Source organism: Zychaea mexicana, assembly GCF_025766255.1.
Source record: "Zychaea mexicana strain RSA 1403 chromosome Unknown BDB00scaffold_21, whole genome shotgun sequence".
Lineage (NCBI taxonomy): Eukaryota > Fungi > Mucoromycota > Mucoromycetes > Mucorales > Lichtheimiaceae > Zychaea > Zychaea mexicana.
Window position 1 is genome coordinate 211,038 of NW_026516684.1, and position 25,591 is coordinate 236,628.

The window sequence follows — 25,591 nt, forward strand, 5'->3', positions numbered from 1 at the left end:
TTTTTGGCGCAAGCCACATGAGAAGGCTGCTGCCAAATCGGAGCACACAATTAGGTCTTCTAACCAAGGAACAATTAAGCAGGCAAGCAGCCGGGGTTAAAGAGACCTGAAAAGACAGGACAAACTTGAAGAAATTACGAAAAATGTACCGCTGGACACCATTGATATGTCAAACACGTCGTTCGCTCTGCAGACACTATGCTGCCGCTGCTGCAATTAAGCCCGATATCAAGCTTCTGAAGCAATTGCGCCAGGAAACAGAAGTTTCTATGACCAAAGCTAAGGAAGCTCTTGTCAAGAATGGCAACGATTACCAAAAGGCTTTGGATTGGCTTGAACAAGACGCGCAAGTCGCAGGTACCAAGAAGGCTCAAAAGGTCGCTGGTCGCACGGCTGGAGAGGGTCTTATCAGCACTGCCTCCGTCAGTGCTGAGGGTACCCAAAGCAAGAGCACTATTATTGAGGTATGTCATGACATATCCCTTATTCAACACATGTCTCTGCGTCAATACTTATGCCAACGGTGTCACTACGGAAAACTAGCTTAACTGTGAGACCGACTTCGTATCGCGTAACGACGTTTTTAAAAACTTGGCCTCGCGTATTGCTGCCACATCCTTGCTGCTGCACGAACCAGCTGGTGCTGCCGTTGAACTAATCTCTGTCGAAAGCTTATTACAATCGCCTTTGATGCCACACCCAGAACAACAAACAGAAGATCCCGATGTCACTAGCGGCAAGACAGTCAACGAAATCATTGTCGAAACGATCGGCAAGTTGGGCGAAAACATCACGCTGCGTCGTGCTGCCATTGCTGTAGCAAACGGTGCTACTGGTAGTTATGTGCACGGTGGTGATGCTGCTACCGGCAAGATGGGTGGTTTGGCAGCTGTGCAGCCACTCAAGGTATCTACTCTGAATGATTCTCAAGCAACTGCATTGTCAAAGATTGCACGCCAGGTAGCGCGCCAGGCAGTTGGTTTCAAGCCTACCTACCTCAACACGGAGGATATTCCAGCAGATGAAATGAATGCCCAGTCGGATCAGAAGCAATACATTTCTGAAGCCGTTTTGAATCAACAACCTTACCTTTTGAACCCGGATATTACTATCGCTGAACATGTCAACAAGGCTGCCCAGGATGCCGGTATCCAAGACGGTGCCGCCGTCGCTGGCTATGTCCGTTGGGAAGTCGGTGAAGGCATTAAGAAAAAGGAAAATGACTTTGCAAACGAAGTTCAAAAGGCCGCTCAAGGCAACTAGAAAAAACACTCTTACTACTACATAATCTTTCCCATTTCTGATTTTAATCCTCTCAACACCATCAGAAAAAAAAAACCATCCCTACTCCTCCCGCTTTCATCTCATTTGTATAGATCATCATCTCCGCTGTCGTTTTATGACTCTCACACGTATTTCAAAAGAAAAAGTAACCGGTATTACAACTATTCTCAGATATTTGGAAAACGAAACAAATCAATTCGTACGCGCACTAATATCGATGCTTGCCTTGCGATCAGCAAGCTCGTCAATATCTTGCGTTTGTAATCGCTGATGCAAATACTCCCAATTCAGACTAGAGGCGTATGTTCCGATACAGCTCGCTAAATACAACTAACAAATCCATCTATTTGTGAGAAATCGCATCATATCACTCTTTTTCCCAGTTTCATTCTTACCTGGATGAAGTTCCCGAGAAAAACAACGATACCAGAAACAATGACAAGTGTTTGTACTAGGCTGATGCAGTGGCTCTTGTCACTTCCTCCAGCAATCATATTTTTCCCAGGTACGGCTACTGGGGTATAGATTTCACCATTTGGCGTCACGCCCTGGTTCTGTAAATCTTGACAATCGTTAATGTACACGTCTCGCTTGACTTTAAAGTAGAACCAATATGCTAAAGATACTGTCATGATCAAAAGGACGAAAAACCAGTTTGTGACATGGTATATTTGAATCAACTTGCGCCGTCGCTAAGTATTAAAGCAGATCAAATTAGTAAATAACATTCTCAGCCTGACAGTATCAAAGTTAATATACTTAAAAACATACCAATACTATAGCTACAACACCATAGGCAGACAATAGGGTATATGTAAGCGATACGGCTACCAGTGCAGCGTATACGCCATCAAAAGCTTGATCTGTAAGCGGCACATCAACTGCCTGGACCATTGTCGCCCAGTCTTTCAGACCTTTTCATAAAATATGAATATGAGTTCGTGGAAAAGAAGGTCACCTTTTTGATCCTGTAATAAAATCTCTATACCTTGTCTTTTGACCAACATGACGATGCTCGAAGCAAAATAGAGAACCTAATTTATTCACGAGTTAATCTTTCCTTGAAGAGTTAAATGTTATGAAATCCAAGAAAGCGAAAAAGAATATTTACGCAAAGAAGAGATGCAATGGCGAGAGCGCCTACTCGGACAGGAACACAACAAAACACCCTGCTAGCAGGCATGTTGAAGTAATGTTATGGACGCTAAATTGGTAAAAGCTTTTTCAAGCAAGTCAAGGACACAACACCAGCCGACTTCGCATGCATGGTAAACGACAGACTGTGGTGTAACCTACCAGATATATATAATCCACTTCCCACCCAACTCAAAGGAACTTTCAAATCGGCATAGACCCCATTACTAAATATCAGTACCAGTGGCGTTGTCAGATGGGGGGAGTAACATTAGCCAGTAACGTATGTATCATGATTTGATCACTACTACTTGCTGCTTTGATAACGAAAGTCCTGTTTTTATTGCAAACTCGAAGGCTATTAACAACGCAATAGATTTGACGATGAGACCAATACGCAAAAGCAAGTATAGCATGTCTTCTGTACTGTATACTTTTACATGATGGAACAGTATATACACCACTATGTGACAACTATAACGACGCTCATTAGTAGCAGTAGTGCATGCTGGGCGGCAGTCAGTAGAATGTTCACTTTGAATTGTATGTTTCAAACCATCAATATATAGTCGAGAAATATGCTTCTGTATCCATACATAACAACAGCATCATTATCATTCTAGCCTTCATTTCGCTATAGAGCATGTTTTATATCTGCTTAAAGCACGCCCGTATCAAACTAAAGCGTGTCTAGACGTAATTATATGTACACACGTCATTTAAAAATGATTATCCTGACACACTCTGTTGCCCAGTAGTATTGTGCTTCACACGTTTGTGCAACGTACGTAGACCTACAAAACATCATACAGAATCTTTAAATGAGTAATTACTAATGTTAGCAGAATTATAAGATTCATGCTCGATACTAGTATAACGGATGATGGTTCTTTTCATTACTTTTCATTGCAACTCGAGAATTTATTTTAAAAAACACAGACAAATAAGATAAAGAAACTACAGCATTTCTCCATTAATACAGCGAGGCACAAACGAAAAAGGATGTCTTATCCACCCTTGGCAATCTTGCGCAGAGACTTGATTAGCCGAGTCGACGATTATTGGCAGCAACTATCATCCGTTGTCAACAATTGCGTTTGACACCGGCTTTCAGCTTCGACCAAAAATTCTTTGAGATCGGGTTGAGGAAAGGGGAATACGGAGGAAAGTATAGGATATCGGATCCTTGCTTCGCCACTGCGTTCTTCACTTCTGGTGTCTTATGGATGGTGGCATTATCCATTACCAAAGTTCTTCCTTCCTTGAATACTTCCATGAGTACTCCCAAGAACTTGATATAGCGCCTTGCCCGCGTACCAATTTTGCCAACAATTTTATTTTTACCATCACTCAGTGATCGCACCCAAGATCGTCATGTTGACGCTACGAGACCTCGAAACCAAAGCCCTAGCTGGAGCACCTCGACGCAAACGACCAAAATTACGCTTGATGTGCATACTGAAACCAGCTTCGTCGATAAAGACATACTTGTGGTAATCCATGCCACTGGCTTTACATGCGTGCGCTTCGGGAGGCGATTGTTTCGCTGAAATGCGAAATTCCGATATCCGTGGAGTTTCTTCATGGTAAGCCCACAGTTGCTCACAAGGTGCTTTTGTAGGCCACTATGAGTGATGCTAATACAGTACTGACGTGAGTCAGCAGGAAGCAAAGGTAGTCTAGGAACGAGGAGCTCAGGAAGAGCGCAACACAGATCTTTCTTCTTTGGATAGTGACAAGTGATGCGTGTGTCAAACCTCGAACGTTCCAACAGCTTTCCTATGAAACGAAAACTCCGTAGAGTGAAAGCGCATTGTTACGCAACGATTTGGCCAATTTACTTGGTACTCAAAGTGCACAAAGGAATGGCGGGTGAACAAGGTGATCAATGGAGCAACGAGTTACGCGCAAAAGGGTCAAAAGATGTACAGTAGGAAGTCATCGTTTATGGTGTTATTCTTCTGATCGTCCCAATGGATCTTGAAAGCTGCTAAAAAAAACGTAGAACCCGCACAAAAACAAACGAACCGATTAACTTTATCAGCAGCAATGAAAATCAATGAAGGGTGAGTCAGTTTCACTAGCGGCAGCGTATACTTACCATGAGCGGTCAGCTTATCTGCGGCAGCACACTTGGATAGAGTATGAATTCGGAATGGATGGAGGGAGGTTACACGGCGTAGTTCAGAGAACTGTTGGCGGATGGCGAAAATTATAAAGCAACAGTAGACAAGCACGCTTCACAGTAAAAGATAACGATCTTTTTTTATATACTGCAGCGTTGGAGTCAAGTGTGTGTTGTATCTATTCCCGCACACAGCACATGCAATCAAAAGATACTAATCAAATGGAATAGTCTGTGGACTACGCTCTATACTCATGCTGTTTACCTTGTTGGGTGAAGAATAGAAACTGGCTGCTGGGAGGATCGTGTTCTTAATGTTTACTAAAGCTGGATCAGGAACAACTGATGCCGTAGAATCTGTTAAGTTGTTTACCTTGTCGGACAATTCTATATTGCCATTTTATTGCTCACAGAAAAGCATTTCTTCCGTGAATCTACATGCTCATTCACATTCGTGTCTTTGTTTTTGCTCGACACGGTGCCGTGCACGGCCCCACTCACAAACAAGCGCCGATACCATCGGAGGGTACAGCTCCGCATGGTGAGAGACACGTACCACTACCGCCGAAGCACGCTTGTCTACTTGACCATCAGGTACCACTCCTCCTTTCATTTCCTTTGGTGCTGTATCTTTTGTTATGCCATAGTAGGCAGCCCACAAGTTGATACGCAACCCGTTATCTGGGCCAATGAGAATTCACGGGGATTTGAAGTCCCGAACGAGAAAAATGTCTATATAAAGCGAGCAATTTCGCCTTTCTTTTTTCTCTTCTCTTCAGTTCGTTTTGGTACAGCTTTGGTCTGTAGTACAGATGCACTGCTCTGTGCCATGATCGGGTCATTGCTTGTGCTGGCTATTGTCATAATTCTTCTGATGATCGGCAGATTCAGTGGTCCGCGCCCTGAAGAAAATTTGCAATATATACCAGTGGGAATGTGGTCATATACTCCGGCAGCCGATCGTGAACCTTCGGGTGCATGTGATGCCAACGGTATATGTTGGGATAATTGAAACGAACTTTTTTTTTATTATTTATTACACACAAATAAGAAAATGATAAACAAAATAAAAATATATTTTTCTTTTTCGCACTTTCCGCATAAACGTTTTACCGCTTTTGCCTCGCCTTTTTTTTATGTGCACGACAAGTTCCTTTTTCTTTTTTCGCGAACAAAAAGCTAATTACTCCCCCCTCCATCCATTCACAGCTCCGTGCTAAACAAAGCGGGGAACAGTGACAGTGGCTCAGTAACACGATCACAACGCGCTTTATCACGCTTTGGCACTCTTTTTCACCTTCTGTGTTCGCCTAAATTGCCAAAGTAATTGTCAAGAAAAAAATTGTTATCGAGGATATGGTCGGTTATTTTATAAGAGGCAACGCCAGAGCATACGCCAGCAGACCTGTATAATTGTCAGATCTGTAAAAAATTGGAATGTTTTTTTTTCAGCTGTTCGTCTCTCTCACTCTTCCTGCACGTAGCTTATCACAACACAATTTTCTTATCATTTTGGGTTTCACCTGGATCGAAAAGCTTGCACTGATCTTTCCGATGTGCCTGCTTTTAAAGCGTGATTCTTGTAACAGCTCTTTCCCTCCCCTTACACCTTCACTTCTCTCTTCCTTTTCTTATTTAACTTTACTTCGTTACATATTTTCAAGGTATGCGTTACCTATTTGAAAGTGATGATCGCTCACCAAAGATATCAGGGGGACCTTTAAAGATATGATATAGTTGCTCTACCAAAACTTGCACACAGGGATGCTGTGTTTTCCAGGCCAAGCGATTCGTTACTTATATATGACTTTTGCGGCTCGCAAACAATAAACCCGAGTATTGATTGAAGCCTTTTCCTTCGTATCGAGAAGTCGATGGTTTTAGAAAGAGCCTGTTCTAATGTGTATCTGCGTATCGCTATGATAGCATAGATTTAATGAAGTTACTGGTGGTTACAATAGATCAATCTTCAGGGTCCCCCTTTTCCAAATAAAATTCAGGTGAGCTACCTGGTTCGACTTGCTTTTCCTTTGTCGGACATATTATTTCACGAGTCCGGATTATGTTATACAGGCTTTGTTCGATTAAAAGCCTCGTGCCAAATTTCTTTTCGCGCGTCCCCTTTCACATACACGTAATATGACTGATTTGATCTCGATTTTGCCTCCCGAATCATTCAGTACATCTTCTCGTTTATCGGACAGCGGGCTGTGTCGAATGTGTGAAAGTATGTCGCCGCTGGTTATACGCGATCCCCACTTACCAGACAGCCCTGTGGACACTGGTGGGAATCTCGCCTGATGCATGGAACAAGAGGAGCGACGCGATGCTTCAATGTTTGGGACAACAAGTCGAATCAGTATACATCAAATCTCAAGCCACGTATAAAGTACTGGAACGACTTGCTTGGCGAAGCTACAGCATTCGCTTCCTTGGTGAAGTAAAACGATACTCTTTTTTTTTGCGTTAAGAGGATCGCGTATTCGGTAGTACTTACTACTGCTTATGCGCAAAAGATATACTAAAGCTTTTTCTTTGTTTTCAATAAAAAAAATAAGACATCAGCAACCATGTGCATAGCAAACAATTACAACCTATTTTCGACAGTAGCACGTTACTGCCAGGATTCATCAGATATTTCTCGCATACGCTAACTGCTCTGACGATTTCATTTCGTACTTGCGATATCTCGCTGCCAATGCTACTGGACTTCTTGCCGTCATTAACGCATCTTTCAGTGATGTTTGATGGCCGCACTAACTTATCAGACGCTACTCTTGAACAAGTTGATGGCAGAAGCAGACACAAAAGGCCACCGATACACAACATTATCTTCTTAAGACTGGACGGTGTTCTCAGTTTTAAATACCGGATCCGTCCCTTATTGCAGCGTTGCTCCCACATCAAGTACTTGATATTATCGCCTTACTCACGATTCAACAACGTATCTCCAACCAACATCTATACAGCTTATGAGCTGTGCCCTCTATTACGCTACATTATGTGGGAATGCAGCGAACCAGTCATAGCAGACAGATGGATTTCACTATCAAGAAGCACGAGTGCTTATATTAAGTAACTGAAAGGAAAGCATCGGATGATGGCGAGGAAGGCAGTATGGCTTATGAACTGCTATTCAACGGCAAGGGACACGAGAGGATCATGCCGATAGTAGTAAAATCGCAGCCGATACTAGAACATTTACGTATAGTCGCCTGTGGTCTTTCTGATATTCATTGCTGGGATGTCTTGGCACGCAACCAATTCACACAGCTGACAAGTTTGGGGTTGACGGACATCACTGGTATGTCAAGCGAAGATTGGTCCCAGATTTTGCTCATGCAGCAACAAAATGAGATCTTGGAAGTTGGAAATCGCGCTGGAATAACGCAGTATCTGAACAGCATTATCGCAACCATCGGTACGCTGCAACGGCTCCGTATACTTTCCTTGCGAAATTTCCTTCACATGTTCAGCGAGAATCCTCTTTGCGATCTTACTCCGCTTCGACGTTTGCAACAGCTTGAAAAAATGCGTATCACGAACATACCCATCGACAACCAAGGTCTAATGCAGTTGTGCGAACCATCACAGCACCCACTAGTCAGGAGATTAAGCTTGAACCCGCACATCACCGTACAGTAATAGTGTCGACGACTTTCTCACAGAGGCAGGATGGATTGTGTGGGCACAACGACTTGAGGAAACCAAAATACTGAATCTGGAACTGACAGCCGTGAAAGGTGTTACTGGTGCTGTCCTTGAGCATTTTGAACAAGTCGAAAGCTCGGTGCTATTGCGTGTTTCACGGATCTATAGTCTCACCAATGCAGGCATCAATGCTTTTCGTATCATTGAAGGATCTAGTAAAAAGATTGAAGTCGTGGGGTGTTCAGGATTATCTCGGACAGATGATCTTCGTATGCCATACAACATATTTTTAATAATTGAGTACCATTGCGGTGATATTTGCAGTCTGGCTTGTACTTTTATTTATAATGAGCTGATAAACAATATTGGCAGCATGTTTAATTAATCAGTTTTCCAGGTTGGATTGTTGTGATATCTGTATAGTCAAGCATCGATTTGAAATGTTTACATATACACTTACTAGATCCAGGATTGATGGAAAGGCAGCACGATGTGGATCTGGTCGGCAGCGAGTCTGGTGCCCTTTCAAACTGAGCGAAAGCACAGACTAATTTTTTTTGGTTACCCTATGCTTTCCTTATATATCAGAAATGCTTGTGTACCTCTTTTCGTCACAAAAGGGATCACCTCGCACTCTATATGATATAGTCTCTGTGACAGAAGAGAGAGAAAAAAATGAAGTGAGAATATTCTTTTTCCGTTGTTGAATAGAAAGACCATCGTCGCCTCCTCCCTTTATGACCAAAAAAAAGCAGTCTGTATGCTGTATGTATGCGCATACGCGCGTTCCTGTTCATGTCGGGCAGTGGATTTTTAATGCCCGGTATTTGGATTTCATGGCCAACGTGCTGCTGCAACTATACTCGAACCGCTTTGAGAGTTATACTACGCAGAGTACTTATTGGAGTCAAGTTTACTGACAAAGGTCAATATTTATGGTAAGCGGGAACATTATCATCTTCCACATGCTAGGATATATACGGGATTAAGAACATCTTGAAATATAGCGATTCCCGGAAAGTGTTCCTCATATTTTCTGGGCAAATTCTAACTACAGTACTTTGTCTGTTTAAACTCTATATGTAACAAACTCATGAGCAGTTGTTCAGTAAATGAACCCAGTGTCTTAAGCTTGATGCTTACCAAACGAACAACAATACGATAGCAAGCTCAAAACGCCAGAGAAAAGGCAAGCCTGATACAAGACGCTGGAGTGCTACTGTGTGCTGTCAACCAAGATATAAACATCACCCTAGTAAGCTTCCTGGATCCCAACTCCGCTCAATGGATTGGATAGCATTGTAATACCCTGCAGATGCGGTAACGAATAAACAACAGCATTCAGGATGTCTAGATTATATAACTAAAGTCATCCTGGCAATAGCAACATAGAGAGCAAAAGCTAGTTCAGTCTTCCTTACTCGCAAAGAAAGAAAAAAAGAGATGCAAACGAATTATTGAAAAGTAATATGCAAAAGGCAACCATGACTGAATCAACCCACACTTGTGACAAGCATTTATGTACCGATCAATTAGAAAGGAATTGATGTGCCTCTTTCAGAGCTGACTTGGTATCTTAATATGTCTGGAGAAATGCGGTATGTTCGGGTGTCAATGTTGGTGGGGGACCGGGAGATTTGCCCATTATACTCGGGAGATACGGTTCACCATCAGCAAACCGTTTCCAGTATCGCTGTGCGGTTCGCTCAGGGATTAGGAGGTCGCGTCCAGCTTCTGCAGCGTCCAAGTTGATGCTTGGGATCATGTCGATAAGTTGGATTATTTCTGGACCTCGGTACATTCGATGAGCCCCCACGGGTTTTAAAATTCAAGGTTAGATATCGAAAGCAGCTGAAGGTTCAACAACCTTAAGTGACGATACTTTTTGCAGCAATGGTTTCTTGCTGAATTTCTTTGCGAGGTCTTTCCCCGGACCTTTTTTTACTATGGCATTTTAAGTGGCTACGGTGACAGTCGAAGTAAGGTTGAAAGATCCGTTGCCATGGATGTGGAATATGCCTATTGTATTATCGACCATTAGTTAGTAAAAAAAGACTACAGAAAACAAATAAGGTTCACTAGGTACCTGTGGTATATCTTTTCTCTTGGTCATTAATACAAGTGATTGCACACCACCAGTAAAGCCGTGACACTCGTCGGATCCAATTTGATACATATCTTCCACCTCCATCTCCTCCTCACACATATCAGCGCCAGTTTCGTAGGGCAAGGCCAATTGTTGAATAAATAACATGATAAACAAAAAAGCTGCATGGGTGTTTAAATAAGCGCTTTCTAAACAGAAAACTTCAGATTTTGTTGTTGTCAATCCTGCTAGGTATAATGTAGCGACTTCTCACGGTAGTAGAAAGTCCATACATATACATTGTTGAGGTAACAGCATGTTGTTTATTTTAGGACGAAAACGAATATCATATATAAAGTAGGGTTTAGTACATTTTCGGACCGTGGCGCATGGCTTTGTTCGCGTTATAGTCAAAAGTATCACCTTTTGAATTGGTTCCTGTAACAACTCAAAGTTTTAAAACATAAACAAAAAAAGAGAGAGATGTTTCGGTCTGTGTGGCGGCAAGATTAGAAATCCGGCGGGTTGCAACACGCATGTTACCTCTGTCTTCTTTTTTCCGTTTATACCAGAAGAAAAGAAAATGACTTCGGGATAATCGGCTTGATTCCCGGAACACCACCGAGATATGCTGTTGTCAAGAAGCGGTATGTACCTATATACCTACGTAAGATACCGACTGGTTGCTAGCGGCTAGATATAAAACCATACCACCGGCGGCGATACTAACTTCTATTTGCTGTGTTTATGCCTGTTTTGATGTTGGCATGCTACTACTAATACAGAGGTTGATACATAGAAAAGCGTTTATCACACACACATGCATAAAGTAGTATTATTATAGTGCTCTATGTTATCTGTGTACGAGAATATACCCGAAGATGATGAAAGACGTTTGAGGTATAGCCGCGTGACAGACAAATAGAATACCACTTTCGGTTACCCGTGTGGATTTCTGCTAATGAAAAGGAGGAAGGACAAATAAAACAAAAACAATCAATATACTCAAGGAATACGAAAGAGAGAAAGGGTGTCGTATATTATTAATAGTACTATGATGAGAAAACGAGCAATAAAGGGGGTGGAGTGTGATTGCTGCGTATAGAGAGAAAGATGGGCAGAGTGAATGATAATGCATACATATTATGGGTTTTGTACAGTAAGGATGTAGGTTTTTTGAAGGGGGATAAGGAAGTGAGAAAGGATATGTTAGATTTCTATATACAATGTATGAATAGAGCATGACACATCTAAGGCTCGGATATAAAACGGTTCATGAAGCTTTGTGTGTGTTGATGACGATAGCAGCAGCAACAATGATGATATGTTGTTGTTGTTTTTTGTCTACACGGGTTGACAAGATCAGCAAGTCAGATATACACCACTATCCCTGCTCTCACAATCATCGCTACTGCTGTCGGTATAATAGTAAAAGGCAGAGGAGGAAGAGGAGGAACGAGTCGTCAGTTGTTGGCGGCATAAAGTAGGATTGGAGTCCAGCGTATGCACCAGGTTTACAGGAAATTCAAATTGTAGCTTGTCGCTGTCTTCGTGTCCCTGCACACCACCGTTGAAGGCAAGCGTCACACAAAGCGTATGTCGGATTTTGATGAGCTCGGTCGTGACGCTCGGACGCGGTTGGTAAGCATGCTCCGAGGGGAACGTTATGGGTAATCGGCAGGGTCGTATCCATGTTTGCGCCGGCGACATAAGTACGCGAGTTGATATCATACGTGGCTCGGTCCATCTATTATACAATACTTTGTGTTATAAGTGGGGATGTATCACTACAGCTAGTTTGGAGGGAACACCAAGAAAGGGCATCAAATACAGTAGGAAAAAAAGGTTTAGAGTGTACCCCTTTGGATGATGTTTGGTTTCAACTGATTCGAGCAACTGACATGTGAGCAGACATGATTTCACTTTTGACCGATTCAACGCCTCGAAAGACGAACGTAGTCGGATGCTCAGTACAAACTCTTGTTGTTGTTGGTGATGATTGAAAATCGGGATGATGCGTGGGATCTCGACCTCGTATCGCCAGCGTTTTGATCTTGTAGTGCCCCAATAGACTCGGGTTGATGGCTGTTGTAGCTGACGGTAGTCGCAAGAACGGAACAGTTGGACGGAGCGAGTCGTGCGGATGCCATACGTGGGTAGTGTAGCGGTAATGCTGTATTCGATCGACACTGTTTTGTTTACAACAGATAAGCTGGGTGGCAAAGAGCCAGGTATATGAAACGTAAAGGGCGCAACGTAGCTATCCTCGTCGTCTTCGTACGCCCATTTGCCCACTGTATGCTGATCTTTGAACACAACCGCGTCGTCGTCGTTGTCGTCGTCGTCGTGCTCGCTGGTGTTTTTTGCTCCCGACCTTCTCATCGACCCCACGTGCGCACAGCCAAACATTTCCAATTGGCTGTGGACGCAACTCAGATTCTCGGCACATCGAGCACGTAGTATTCCACTGATTGCTACGGGTTTATCAGACAGTGTAAAACATGGTTCATCCAGATCAATCGTAAAAGACGAGATCAACATAGTACGAGGGTGAGAAAGAAGAAAAGAAAGAAGAGAAAAAACGTAGCAGGTTGCTTTGCGCAGCAAGCAGAAGAAAAAGAAAGAAAAGGGAAGAAAGAAAGGAAAAAAAATTGTTTGGGCATCCGCTTTATATATTATCTGGAACGCGACACTTTTTGTATGATGTGTTACAAATACCGCAACATGAGTTGACGCTGTCTGTACGTTGAGCTTAAAGGTTCTGTGTGCAATCTGTCCGTCTGTCTATCCAACGTGAACGGAAAAAGAATAAGGCATGGCCATGCTGGCGCGCTTTTTTTATCGTATAAAGGTATGCCTTTTTGACGAAAAGGACGCGCCGCATACCACGGCACAAAATGATCATGACGACGACGATGATGATGATAACGATGATGGTTGTATTACCAAAATGCTCGTCTCTTCTCTTTATTATTATTAACGTATTAAACAATATCATCGGTCTTTTCCAAATGCCCCTCTTCCGGATAATGTTCTTGTTGTATTCGCTGATCCTGATGCGACTGTTGATAGCGAACTGCTTCCTCGTCCGTAATATCCAATATCCGTGCTGCTTTGTTACTCTTGACGTATCGTTGCTTACTCATAGGTGATGCTGGCGATGACGGTGACGGCGACGGCATTGTGAACTTTTCATCCAGTATCGTCATGTCCAAGCCCATATTGTCGTTATAATCCGGTCCTTCTTCGTCAGCAGCAGTATCTAGCGTCATAATAGGACGTATCGTTTGGGTCGCCAATATCTCTTCCATATGGACGTTGTGATGTCGCACGTTTGTGGCCAATGGCCGAGTCCGTCGTCGTGGCCTCCTGCGTTTTGTTCGAGCGGTGTCTCGACAAGATATCAGCGATAATCCACGCGATAACAAGCTTGTGCCGTGCGAATAATTTCGACGTCGTCGTTGGTGTAGTTGATGATAGCGGTTATAGCCCGGTAAATAACGTCGTAACAATCGTCGCCATGGCCGTCCCACTTTGCGCAGTAATCGCAAGCTGCGCACAATGTATTGCCCTCCTCCTGTTGTCATTAGCATGGTTGCAGCTTTGTTTGCTGCCGCAGGTGTGGATGCTACGGACGGTTTCCACACATTTTCTTCTTCTTCGTCGACGTCGTCGTCTTCCAGCCCCGAGGATGCTTCAGAAAAATCGTCATAGTAGTCGTCAGAATAGTCGTCCTCGTCATCTGTGTCGTCGTACAAGGCGCGATAATGACTCGTTCGGTTGATGTATTCCACAGTGGTCGTATTCATGCAAGCTACAAGTTGTTACTGCTGTTGTCAGTAAATATTGCCCTCTTCTTTTACCAAAGTTTCATTTCTTACCAAGTCGAATGTGGAAACACAATAATCGTAGCATTGCGATAGTTCCAATCAGGGATAATCCAGCCAGTATCACTGTAATGCCGATGCTCAGATAATATGAACGGCTGACGCTAGAATTAACTATTTCCATAGTTTCCGACTGCATTGCATACGTTGAATGGAACAATTCCCAAGCTAATATTCTCAAACAGGTCAGTGCATTGCTCCAGCAAAGTGTCTTCTCCATGTGTTCGCACAATTACCCACACACAAAGCAAGAATATGAAACACTCTTTTTTTTCTTTATTCTAACCTTGTCCGGCAAACAGGTTTTTTTGATAAGTGCTTGACCACAAGGTATATACAGCCACGCTCGAGTACCAAACCAGAGCAAAGAACGTATATGTGATCAACACCATGAACAATCTAATATACCGAGCAAACAGTAGAAGGTCAGCAGCTATTCTTGCGTAGTGGTCATAAACCATAGTATCCATCCACTAACCCTCACTATTGTTTTACCTATAATTACGTTGACCAATGCAACAATTCAGCCAACGACAATGATGATCCATCCCTGCAACGCACTTGTTGCACAGCTTACAATGACGCGTTGATCGTGGTCTGTATATAGCAAATGGAAAAAGGAGATGTGAGCTAGTGGTTACACCCATCCTATATAGTAGGATTTCGAAACTCCTTAATAGAAACAAAAAGCACATTGCATTTTTCCCTTACACTTTGATGCGACATATACCACATACTCCCGTTGATGAATCAACCACCGGTATGCCGTACTTGCGAACATAGGTTTTGCTTCGTGGAACATCTTGTCGCTGCGTGGCAACAACCGGTTCCTCCGTAGATATGAATGATGCGGTGATGCTGAATGTTTTTACGCCTATGCTGAACGCTACCATGATGTATAGTATCATTAAAACGAGAAAACAGAGTTAAGAATTCATAAGATACGTCCTGTATGCACTGAAAGCGTAATTGGTTTCAAACAAAATAAAGCGTATCAAAAAAGGATATTTGCCAGCTCCAGGCTGCCCATGGCCATTTGACAACCTGCACGAAATCTTGCTCTGGATTCCACGCGGTAATAAGTGTATTCGTGGCGTCTGCGATCGGTTCGTCCGTGATAAAGTGATACATGAATCCAAAGAATCCGACATCAACAATCAAGCCTGCGAACCACTGGAGCAAAAGGTAGGTATCGAGCGGTAATTCATAACCATGAGCTCGGAACCAGTCATTCTGATCCCATGGTGGAGTCGTACCTCCAGTGTAAGCCGACCGTGTGAAGGGTATTCGTAGAATCATGAGGTTATATATATTTGTATTTATAGGTATCAACGTATTGAGTGTGTTAAAGAAAGGAGAGGGTGGTGGGTGAATCGCCTGCTGTTGTTATCTTGGGAAGGTATGCTTTTTGACCGTGTGTGTGTTGGGTTGGTGCCGCAGTAGTCGTTGCTGTTGTTGTTGTTACTGAATATTCGGTAATGACATTGGCTATAGTCGTCGATTGCAAAGATGAAAGAAAGAAGCGAAAAAGTAGGAGATCGTCGTTTTTTGAGGGAGTGAAAAAATGAAGAGAGAGCAGGTACAGCAACACAAGCACTACATAAAAAAATCATGTAGAACACACATACACACACAGGCGGCATACACATTACAGTGCCAGTGTTACACTTGAAAGGGGTAAAATAAAAAACAGTAAAGATGGATGACCTCTCTCTCTCTCTCTCTTTCTCTCTCTCTCGCACACATACACACGCGCACAGCAACCTCGTTCTTCCTTCCACTCACGCATGCTCCTCTATTTCGATCACTTGGACTGCTCTCCTGCTCTCGTAAAGTACCTGGATTTCTTGCTGCTTCTCATCGTCACCCAGGTTGGCAAGGCGCCTTGAAAAGGAAATTTAGCAGAAGAGGAACATTGTCCATAGGGTAACCCCTGGTTGCTATGCTTTATAACCATGGCAACAGACTATGTGGATGATATATTTTTACCTGTCGAATCCCCCGCCCCCAGTAGCCAAAAAAACTAAACACTTGCACCAGGAAGAGCCACCTTCTTTTGTCCTCTTGTGTGATAACAATAAGGAAGAGATAGGATCCATACGTCTACTACGCTGCAACCAGAATGTGCTTAAGAAGAATAAGGGCAGACGCATGATCTTCGTTTTTATTATATACCAGGGCCCTTATTGCTAAAGTACAAACGATCACAAGATGCGTCTCCTCCTCATTATGTTTTTAATACAACAAGATCGCAGCTCATGCAATAATCTCTCATCCTACATATAAAAAACCATTATCCAGGCACTGACGTTGCACAGTGTGACCGATCTAGCCATGTTACCAAAGCATAATATAAGTCTCAGTGAGGAGGCAAAGCTCTCGACTCGAAAAACCCGGGTGCAACTAATCACTCGTGTCCTATAATATAATACACCAAAAGGCAATATACAAAGTTAGCGGATTGGGGCCAATCCTAGTATAAAGCCTTATGATTCAAGTTAGGGCCGAATCACTATCCACTTCTCTTCTCAGCCAAAGCCAAAAACGGCTTGTTGATGGTGGTGGTGTCCCTTGAAAGCCAGATCTCATCTCTTTGTGTTACCGTTACTGCGCTCACGCTTTTCTTGAGATTCCCAAAATTTCACTCATCATGAAAAATTTCTGGTTAATGCCTTGCTAGTACAAAAACGATAAAGACCAATGCATTCGAAAGAAACAATGGAAGCAAAAGTACTGCGTTTCTTTTGATTCACTGATCGGCCTCTTCTTTTGACAGCAAATTTTATTTAATGACAAAGATCTTCAATATGTTTGATCTCAGCTGGAAGAGAGACACCTGCTACATAAGGGTACCGTCACCGGAGTTCTTGCCGCGTCCTGAGTACGGTGTGAGAGACAGGAGAAAAAATAAGGTATAAAGGATAATTGGCCATTCGTGCGTTTGATGAAAAAACTCTCTTCTTCTTTCACTTATTCCCCACTCCTCTCCCCACCCCCCACTCTTATTCTTTTATTTTCCTTTGCTGTTATCTTCTTCACTTGTCCGTTTTTTAAATAAACAATGAAGAAGCGTGCTCTGGATACCCCTCCCAAAAGCAAATCGCACGAAATCGCGGCACAGCAAGAATTGAACCTCAACGAGCTCGACGATTTGAACAGCAAAAAGACTTTCGCTTCACCAGAAACCAAAGAAGAAGAAACGCAATTTACATGGCGTGCGGCAATCCTAGGGTCGTTCCTTGGATGCTTTGTTGGTGAGTCGTTTGCAACGAAACACGCTTTTTTGGTTGTGTTTTGTCGTTGTTTTCTGTGGGGTTACACAGCCAGCGGTGGTCCCTGAGTTTCCCCTTTTGTAGTATATCCGAAGCGTATTGTTAACGAAGTGTATATTTTAATAACAGCCGCCTCCAACATGTACCTTGGCTTAAAGGTCGGATTCACTTTTGGCGCTGGTATTTTTGGTGCCATTTTTTCGTTTGCTATCATCAAACCGCTCTCGACCCGACTTCCGCTCGCCTGGGGTGGTGGCTACTTTGGGCCCAAGGAAAACGTCACCGCACAAACCGCAGCTACTACGTCAGGTGGTCTGTTCAGCGGATTCATCTCCTCGATCCCTGCCCTTTATAAGCTCGGCCTGATGACTACCCCTCGCCAGGACATTGTTGCACTGACGCTGTTCACTGTCTCTGCGGCGTTTTACGGCTTGTTTTTTGCCGTCCCGCTTCGACGGCATTTTGTGGTCAAACAAGATTTGACGTTCCCGACTCCGCGTGCATCGGCCACCACCATCCTTTCGCTTCATGGTTCCCAAGAGGGCCATGAGGGCGGTATGAAAAAGGCAAAGTGGATGGCGTTCTGGTTCTGCTTTACGTTTTGTTGGGGTATTCTCGGCTATTTTGTGCCGTTCTTTGACACCTGTAAGTATATCTGCGTTTGGGCTTTTACTGCCATCATTATTATTTTCTTCTTCCTCTTCTTTTTCCCTTATAGAGAAAAAATACCCAGAATTTTTTTTGATAGATCAGTATTGTCAAAGTTTGATAAATTTCTCACGCTGTCTGACTTATGGCATTCTCTATCGCTTTCTTATTTAGTACACATCTTCTACTGGATCGGAACCGCGGCAGGATACGGAAACCTAGCGGCTGCGGACTCGACCTGGGCATGGCATCTGAAATTTGACTTCCCCTTTTACGGCGCCGGTCTCATGACGCCTGGCTCTGTTGTCATCCCATTCTTGGTGACCACTATTTTGGTATATGGCATCATTGGTCCCTGCTTAGTTTCAACTGGCTACTTTGTCAAGCCATACGGATTTGTCGACCATGGTGACACGACGCGCTCTTTCTTTTTGTGGCCAGGTATTGCCATGCTAGTCCTCGCCGCCTTTGCCGAGCTATTTGTGCGCTACGACACGTTATACCGTGGCATCAAAGGCGGCATCTTGGAAATGGCTGCTGTTAGCAAACGCGCCTTCGGCCACATTAGCCGCATGCTGCTAGGCAAGCACACGCCTTACTCCGTTCGACGACCTACCACCCATGATGACGAAGCTTACGGACCTGATGAACTTGTGCCTGCATGGTGGTGGATGCTTGGTCTCATTCTTTCCATCATATTTACCTGTGCCATCATGGGAGAATTCTTTGGCATGGTTGTCTACCAAACAATCGTTTCGGTAATTCTGGCATTTTTGATGGCCTTTGTCGGTATCCAAGCAGCAGGCGAGACCGATATCAATCCGACGGGCAGTGTTGCTAAGATGTCTCAATTGATCTTTGCTGGTATGCCAGGCTCCAGTATCGAACAAATTCAAAAGAACAACCTGATGGCAGGCAACATCACTGCATGCGCAGCAGCCCAGTCTGTCGATATGGTTGGCGATCTCAAAACAGGCCAGTTGGTCGGTGCCTCGCCGCGTGCTCAATTTATTACCCAAGTGCTGGCATCCTTTGTCGCTGTCGGTATCGCCGTTGCCTTGTTCATCCTCTTCACAGACGCTTATCCGTGCATCATTACCCAGGATACCTCTGCCAAGTGCGAGTTTGGCCTCACCGGTGTCTGGGCGTGGATGAGTGTCACACAGCTAGTAACGGGTGGTGCCACGTTGTCGCGGGATTGCATTATCGTCACTTGTTGCTTTGCAGTAGTGGGCGTTTTGGGCCCTGTTGTGCGCCAGTTCCTCCTGCCCGAAAAATATCACAAATACTTCCCTTCGTTGAGCGTTGCTGGTCTTGCCATGGTCAACAGTACACCTGACGTGCCCTTGTCCATGTTCATTGGCTGGTCCGCGGGTAAGATCTGGAAACGATTCAAGCCAGACGCTTATCACATGTACATATACGCCGCTGCTGGAGGTATGATTGCTGGACAAGGTGTATCGGCTATTCTCAGAGCAGTTTTTCATCTTGCCGGTTTGGAGGGCAATGTGATTGCCGTTTCTTGTATAGATCAACTCACAGAGAATTGTCCTTGAAAAACTGTGTATTCACTCGATTTTGTACATAAAAATAACTTTACACTACTTGGTACTTTATACATCCTCCTCCTGTTGTCTACCTCTTCTACTTCCAATGTAACTGTATATCTCTCATCTTACATACTACGTTTTTATCCCTCACACTATACATACACGACATACCAAGAAAAAGTCATTAATTTCCTCTTTAGTTCATTCGTTGAGAAAGATATTATGAGCTGTGTAATAACAAGTTAACGTATAGTAGTGATGATAAGTGAATAGACACGAGAGACTATGCGGCTATGTAACAGTTGGCTGTGTTCTACTGCTTCATTGTGTTGTTTTATTTTTTGATTTTGATGATTTGAGGCAGATCACGTTGTAATCACAACGTTATTGTATTTAGCACATACACCTGATGTCGCTTTTTAATTCTAAACAGATCACACGTACAACTTCATACCAACGTTGTGCGCAGAGTAACATAGATAATACACACGTTGTAGATATTATGTCGTACAGTTGCGACATGAGATCACTGATCTCTCGCCAGAAAAACGTTCAGCCACGCTTTTTAATGACTGCATTGTACAACAATTGCTGTAGTGTTTTCGATGATGATTTTGCAGCACCAGACGTGCTGGACCCTGTCCCGTGCCACGTTTTTCCACCGCACAGAAAAGCGCAGCACACATCAATTATTTTAAGGAAATGAAAATATTCGAGTCGTCCCTTTGGAAACGTTTCGAGCTTTTCAAACAGTTTAGAACTAGATACTAATAAAAGCTCCAGAAACTGTATTTTTTTGCTGATCACCATTTCCTTTTCACTTATTCACAGAGCGAAGAGGTCTATGGATTAAGAAAAAAAGAAAATTGAACATCTCATCGATGATGATTTAGGTAAATTCGCCACTATGTACAGTGTACACAATGTATAAACAAGCAGAACTCCAAAAGTGCGTGCGTCGTACCTACTCAACTATAGATCCTTCCTGGATCTAAACGAGAGATGAAATAATAAAGCAGATACCGAGTGTATACATACAGATATCTATGCAGGTTTCCCCTGCTTGTTGTGTCTTCATCTTCCCTCATCCTTCCCCTCTTTTCATCTAGAGTACATGTATATATAACGTGCTGCATCCAAACTTTAAAACATATACACGCGCCCTACAAGGGAGTAACATGCTATACCTTTACGGTCATTTTATCTAAATGGAGTATAACCGAAATGCAACAATTACATACATGCACAACCCAATACGATATGTATTCTTTGCTGCGATACGTGTTTTTGCAGTGTCAAATGATCAAAACACTGCACTATTTGGATATAAACTAATAGAAGATGCAATGCAGCACGGCGGTGGCGGAGCAACTGATATGTTATCATCGGACTCATTGCCCTGTTGTATCGCTCTTTCGCACTTTTTCTTTTATTTACGTTGTGTGTACTGATAAGATGATCGAATGTTATCGTACCTCGTGTCTATAAATCTTTTGTAATTGTCAGGTCATATTTTCAAGCGTACAATAGTACACATTATATTGCTTTCCACTTTCCTTATGCATGTCACCGGACCATCAGTAATATGTTTTGCCATTCAACTAACTGTACGACAAAAAGATAGTTTGCTGTCGTTATTGACACTTCTCTCACTATCATCAAACATAGAAAGGCAAATATATGCTTTAATGGTATGTATGAAAGGCAAAACAAATGACGGAAATAAGAACCACATGGATGGAAAAGCACAGCGTTCCATACATACTACTACAAGAAGCGAACAAAAAGAAACATATTTTGTTGGGGTGTGATTGAAGGGAGAGGGTAGGGTAAAAACGTGTAGTAGTGCATAGTAGTGTCAGTGATGCACGCTAGCTAGTTTTGATGATGGTACAGTAGCAGCAGAGTCCCGGTACACTTATCAAATCGATGCTGACCGGCGTAACCATTCATCAATGCGTTGCTTGCTCGGTCGACGACCTAGCGTGTTGAGGTTGGTATGGTCCTCCTTGACGATTAGAAATGTGGTAGGGTCATTGACAATGACTACGCGGGAAAATGTTACTCGACGGTGTGGGCTTTGATAGGAATGGTATTTTGGTTGCTCCCCTTCCGAAGAAGAAGATGATGACGATGATGCAGAGGATTGCTTTCTTCGTAACAAGTGCCCGCGTTTGATGAAGGACGAGAATGTTGTACCCGAACTTCCAGTAGTGTTTAAAGTAGCAAGGGGAGACTCATAGTCTTCATCAAAGTGTCGGTGGTGTCGTGGATAAATAAAGCTCAGCATGATATAGTGGAGTAGTATACGACAAGTAGTAGTAGTATGTACGGCAGTGCAGTGACTGTGCGAGTACGTGAGAGGAAAAGAAGAGTGGGGGATGTAATTGAAAGAAAATAATTTATATAGACTCACATAATCTGACAGCTCCCCCATGCTATCTCTCTCTCTCTGTGCTAATTGCAAAAAAAAATTACGTTAAAGGGCCATGTACAGCATATGTTTATAAGCGAGTGCAGCAGCACCAGCAAGCAAGTATTATGCCTGGGATCACAATGGGGCTGTATGCACCTGGCATTGGAACACACGCCGGTTACAACCAAAAACAGTCAGTCGGGTTAATGGCAACCCGTTTCGCTTTCTCTCTGTGCGTGTATGTATGAGACACAAGGTGGGGAACCACACAAACAGTTAATAATAGTGGTCGGCATCATAATATGCTGTTCCTTGCTGTCGATGCCATTTGTTATTGTTTTTTTTTTGTTAAAGACTGATTGGGCTGGATGGCAGGCTATAAGCCTATTAAGTAAAAAGCTGTGTAGAAATCCAGGAAGGATCCAAACATTCAAGTGCATCACTACTGCTATACAATCATTACTGCAAGCTGTTCAACAACGTAGACTCACTTGCTGCCACATCATTGTCTTAATCACCCGTGATGACAAGAAAGCTCACTACCTGGCCATAGGGTAATTGTTGTCCGTAGCAGTAGTAATAGTACTAGTCGATGAAACTGCCAACTAGAATTACTAAAAAAAATACTCTGTCGTCAACGGCTACCTTCCGACCGGTTTTCTTTTTCGTTTTAAACTGTTATTTTCTATATAATATGTTTGTTTATCCTTCCAAAAAGATGGGTAAGGAAAATGAGTAACAAAGAAACAGAGGAAAATTAAGCTATGCATTCTTCTATTGTCGTTCTATCATATCAAAGCACCACGCCGCATGCGATTTAATTGTCGTCAAAGTACAATGCGAACCAGTCCATTTGGTTATATCAGCATGATCAACAATGACATACTAAAGTATCAATTTCTTTTCCTTGGATGACGATTTCCTATATAGCAATCCAATAACTGAGTACATGTACATATAGACACTACTAAACACTGGCGACGTTTCTTAAATAAAAGAATTCCATGAATCGAGTCAGCGTCACTACTATCAACCCCCACGTTTATTTAGTTATCTTTTCTTTCCAAACCACCTCTTCTAAAGAGATGCCTACAGACGGTAATCGTTTGAGCAGGTCTGTGTTCCAGAACGCAGCGCTCGGTGTCAAAACACCAAAGGGAACCTGACCGTTCGCTTTGCCTTGCAACAAGGCCAGTGCAGACTGGAGCACGATACGTGGGGTTGCAATATAACCTGGTTCGGGACCCCGCACAACAATTTTGGCATTACAATCAGGGTCGACGTTACCGTTTGGAACAGTGCGCGATGTGTATCCCTTGGCCAAAAGGGTCATTTCAAAGCTTGAATCTTTCAGTTGTTCGTCCGTTGGATTCTTTTTGGAGAATACGCCATGCGAAAAGCGCTCTGGATGGTTCAACAGTAGATTACGTCCCCAGGGGGTCGCTGCAAGGAACGAAAAGATAGTACCATAGACCACCATCAAGACCATAATCCAGAACGACGGTAATAGAATATAGGCGGTAAACTGGATTGTGGGTGGCATCGTCTTGTTGGTCACTGGTTTGGGTGGCTGACCATAACCACTCAATAGTAGTTGCTGCGAGAGTCGAACAACGCTGGAATCGGAACCTGGAAAGGGGATCGTGTACATTTGCATATCTCGATTGAAGTGGACCCCATTTTTTAGCTTGAGCGGTGGACCGGGACGAGGCAGTTTAGCTAGTCCAGACACCTTTCGCATTTCTCTCAACACTTCGGCACTACCAACGCCATGCACTAGATAGCATAAATGAGCGCTTAAATTAGATCATATTTCGTACATTGCATCAACTCTTTTATTCTCTCTCATTACCTGCTGACTCGTAGGTACCAAAACCACCATGGAGTCCTGTTTCTCCGGAATACATTCTTAGAAACATTTCGATGTGTACTGGTGACCATCCTTTTGCTTCGTAAAGTTCCTTGACAAACAGTGATCCCATATCGGCAGGTATCTATCGATGTATAAAGATAGAATGACACCATATTTTCCAGATGAGCCTTTTACTTCCGTATCTTCTCTCTACAACAGATCATGTATATATAAAAGATGAATTACACTATCAAATCCACAGCAATGGACAATCGTCGTGCCGTTCTTGCGAGCTTGATCATGGTACGTCCGTTGCATTCGTTCAACGAACTCCGGCTCACCTAAATCACATAGGCCACACACACACACACAGATATTAAAATAGGATCCTTTCGATCAAAATTGATTAGCGTGAACAAACCTGTAACGTCAACATAGTCACACTTATTTTCAACGCAAGAACGCACAACGTATTCTCCTGCGAACCGGAAAGGTCCAACAGCGTTGATAATGACCTTGGATTGCTTGGCCATGGCGTCTGTAGTATCGCGGCGCACCACGTTAGCGATAAGAATATCTGGTTCGGGTATAGTTGCACCGGGGTATTTGCTCATGTACTCTTGCACGAGCTCCTTCATGCGTTCTTGATTGCGTCCTGCGATCGCCCAACGAAAGCCTTGGGCATACATTTCGGGTTGCGACACAGACAATTCAAAGACATGTTCAACAATGTGACTACCGGTTAATCCGGTTGCTCCAAAGACAGTAATGTCGTAACGGGTATCTGCCATTATTAGGTGAATAAAGGGACGTTGCAGAGAGAGAGAGAGAAAAACAGACCCCGAACGAGCAAACACGAACACAAATGGCAATTCTAATGGTGGTACAGGCGTTTTTTCTTTGATCATCACTTTGACAGATTCTCTTTTTGCTGAGTGGATAAACGCAAGACCTATTCGTATATAGTTGTAAACGGAACTCTTTCTTTTGACACATAGTTTTTTTTAATGGCGAGAATGACGCGGCGACTTATTTAAGGAATACTCCTTTTGTGTCAAATTACCATGCAGGTTCAATGTATAGGCATAGACTTCTTTATTTGTACCATTATTTGTAACTAGAGCTCTCATACCGACAATGGCGTGTACAGGGACTGTATAATGCCATTAATCATCGAAAGATGTGATAATGCGGTGTAATCGGTATGGCTCCTCAAACTTTAGAGCAATCCATTTAATCATCAATGCTACTACTTTCCTTTGTTCTGTTGACAAGATACAGCGCACAGGGACGGACGGGTAGATGAATGCGTATTTTACAAAGTTAAGAGAAAGATGATCCTGATGGTATCATTTATAACGCGAAATAATAGAAGGAGTGGTATTCCCTTTCCTATTTTCTTATTACAGTATCGCATCAGCATATCAAGAAGGCAGAGTCCAAAGCACAATATACAAGTGCCTGCGCGGCCATATAAGACGATTGCGGTAGTGGTGGCAAATATATTAATATATATATAGCCAGTAGCTGTTTATAATCGAACCATAGACTCGTTTGCTGGGTCGTTGTAATAATAAATATTCTTTTCCTACACGTTGAAACTTTCAATCTTGGGAATATACACTATCAAAAAAAAATACCAGCAGCACTTGCTGGTGGTTCTTTTTTTCGCAGCTACTCTGGAAG

The 25,591-nt window shown here is 43.1% G+C and overlaps 9 protein-coding genes across 9 annotated transcripts; 3 read left to right on the forward strand and 6 right to left on the reverse strand.

Moving 5' to 3' along the window:
- The first annotated feature begins 68 nt into the window (after positions 1-68).
- BDB00DRAFT_814244 (elongation factor TS-domain-containing protein) lies at positions 69-1,377 on the forward strand. Its single transcript, XM_053122832.1, has 2 exons — positions 69-464; positions 544-1,377. The coding sequence occupies exons 1-2, from the start codon at positions 144-146 to the stop codon at positions 1,261-1,263; spliced, it is 1,041 nt and encodes a 346-aa protein (XP_052981608.1). The 5' UTR covers positions 69-143; the 3' UTR covers positions 1,264-1,377.
- BDB00DRAFT_814245 (uncharacterized protein) lies at positions 1,378-2,576 on the reverse strand. Its single transcript, XM_053122833.1, has 5 exons — positions 2,396-2,576; positions 2,273-2,318; positions 2,056-2,198; positions 1,680-1,976; positions 1,378-1,614 (listed from the first exon to the last, which is right to left on the reverse strand). Exons 1-5 carry the CDS (start codon positions 2,465-2,467, stop codon positions 1,477-1,479), a joined length of 696 nt encoding a protein of 231 aa, XP_052981609.1. The 5' UTR covers positions 2,468-2,576; the 3' UTR covers positions 1,378-1,476.
- A 2,224-nt stretch (positions 2,577-4,800) lies between these two features.
- Positions 4,801-5,500, reverse strand: BDB00DRAFT_927520 (uncharacterized protein; the record flags this gene model as incomplete). Its single annotated transcript, XM_053128883.1, has 2 exons — positions 4,994-5,500; positions 4,801-4,900 (listed from the first exon to the last, which is right to left on the reverse strand). Coding segments are annotated over exons 1-2 (261 nt in total), but the record flags the coding sequence as incomplete, so codon positions are not given.
- A 2,160-nt stretch (positions 5,501-7,660) lies between these two features.
- Positions 7,661-8,728, forward strand: BDB00DRAFT_870497 (uncharacterized protein; the record flags this gene model as incomplete). The annotated part of the gene is made up of 3 exons (XM_053126709.1): positions 7,661-8,108; positions 8,212-8,463; positions 8,658-8,728. The coding sequence occupies 3 exons, from the start codon at positions 7,661-7,663 to the stop codon at positions 8,726-8,728; spliced, it is 771 nt and encodes a 256-aa protein (XP_052981611.1).
- Positions 8,729-11,339: 2,611 nt separating this feature from the next.
- BDB00DRAFT_814276 (uncharacterized protein) lies at positions 11,340-13,208 on the reverse strand. The gene is made up of 2 exons (XM_053122834.1): positions 12,139-13,208; positions 11,340-12,027 (listed from the first exon to the last, which is right to left on the reverse strand). The coding sequence occupies exons 1-2, from the start codon at positions 12,819-12,821 to the stop codon at positions 11,643-11,645; spliced, it is 1,068 nt and encodes a 355-aa protein (XP_052981612.1). The 5' UTR covers positions 12,822-13,208; the 3' UTR covers positions 11,340-11,642.
- A 517-nt stretch (positions 13,209-13,725) lies between these two features.
- On the reverse strand, positions 13,726-15,773 carry BDB00DRAFT_244076 (DHHC palmitoyltransferase-domain-containing protein). The gene is made up of 6 exons (XM_053116631.1): positions 15,176-15,773; positions 14,879-15,063; positions 14,663-14,764; positions 14,454-14,566; positions 14,162-14,335; positions 13,726-14,110 (listed from the first exon to the last, which is right to left on the reverse strand). Exons 1-6 carry the CDS (start codon positions 15,464-15,466, stop codon positions 14,019-14,021), a joined length of 957 nt encoding a protein of 318 aa, XP_052981613.1. The 5' UTR covers positions 15,467-15,773; the 3' UTR covers positions 13,726-14,018.
- Positions 15,176-15,875, reverse strand: BDB00DRAFT_244002 (uncharacterized protein). Its single transcript, XM_053116630.1, has 2 exons — positions 15,424-15,875; positions 15,176-15,264 (listed from the first exon to the last, which is right to left on the reverse strand). The coding sequence occupies exon 1, from the start codon at positions 15,814-15,816 to the stop codon at positions 15,496-15,498; it is 321 nt and encodes a 106-aa protein (XP_052981614.1). The 5' UTR covers positions 15,817-15,875; the 3' UTR covers positions 15,176-15,264; positions 15,424-15,495.
- Positions 15,876-17,129: 1,254 nt separating this feature from the next.
- BDB00DRAFT_814283 (OPT oligopeptide transporter protein-domain-containing protein) lies at positions 17,130-19,950 on the forward strand. The gene is made up of 3 exons (XM_053122835.1): positions 17,130-17,421; positions 17,569-18,084; positions 18,262-19,950. Exons 1-3 carry the CDS (start codon positions 17,229-17,231, stop codon positions 19,641-19,643), a joined length of 2,091 nt encoding a protein of 696 aa, XP_052981615.1. The 5' UTR covers positions 17,130-17,228; the 3' UTR covers positions 19,644-19,950.
- A 3,077-nt stretch (positions 19,951-23,027) lies between these two features.
- BDB00DRAFT_954454 (Saccharopine dehydrogenase-domain-containing protein) lies at positions 23,028-24,731 on the reverse strand. The gene is made up of 4 exons (XM_053129636.1): positions 24,327-24,731; positions 24,152-24,246; positions 23,906-24,047; positions 23,028-23,829 (listed from the first exon to the last, which is right to left on the reverse strand). Exons 1-4 carry the CDS (start codon positions 24,694-24,696, stop codon positions 23,096-23,098), a joined length of 1,341 nt encoding a protein of 446 aa, XP_052981616.1. The 5' UTR covers positions 24,697-24,731; the 3' UTR covers positions 23,028-23,095.
- Positions 24,732-25,591: the final 860 nt, after the last annotated feature.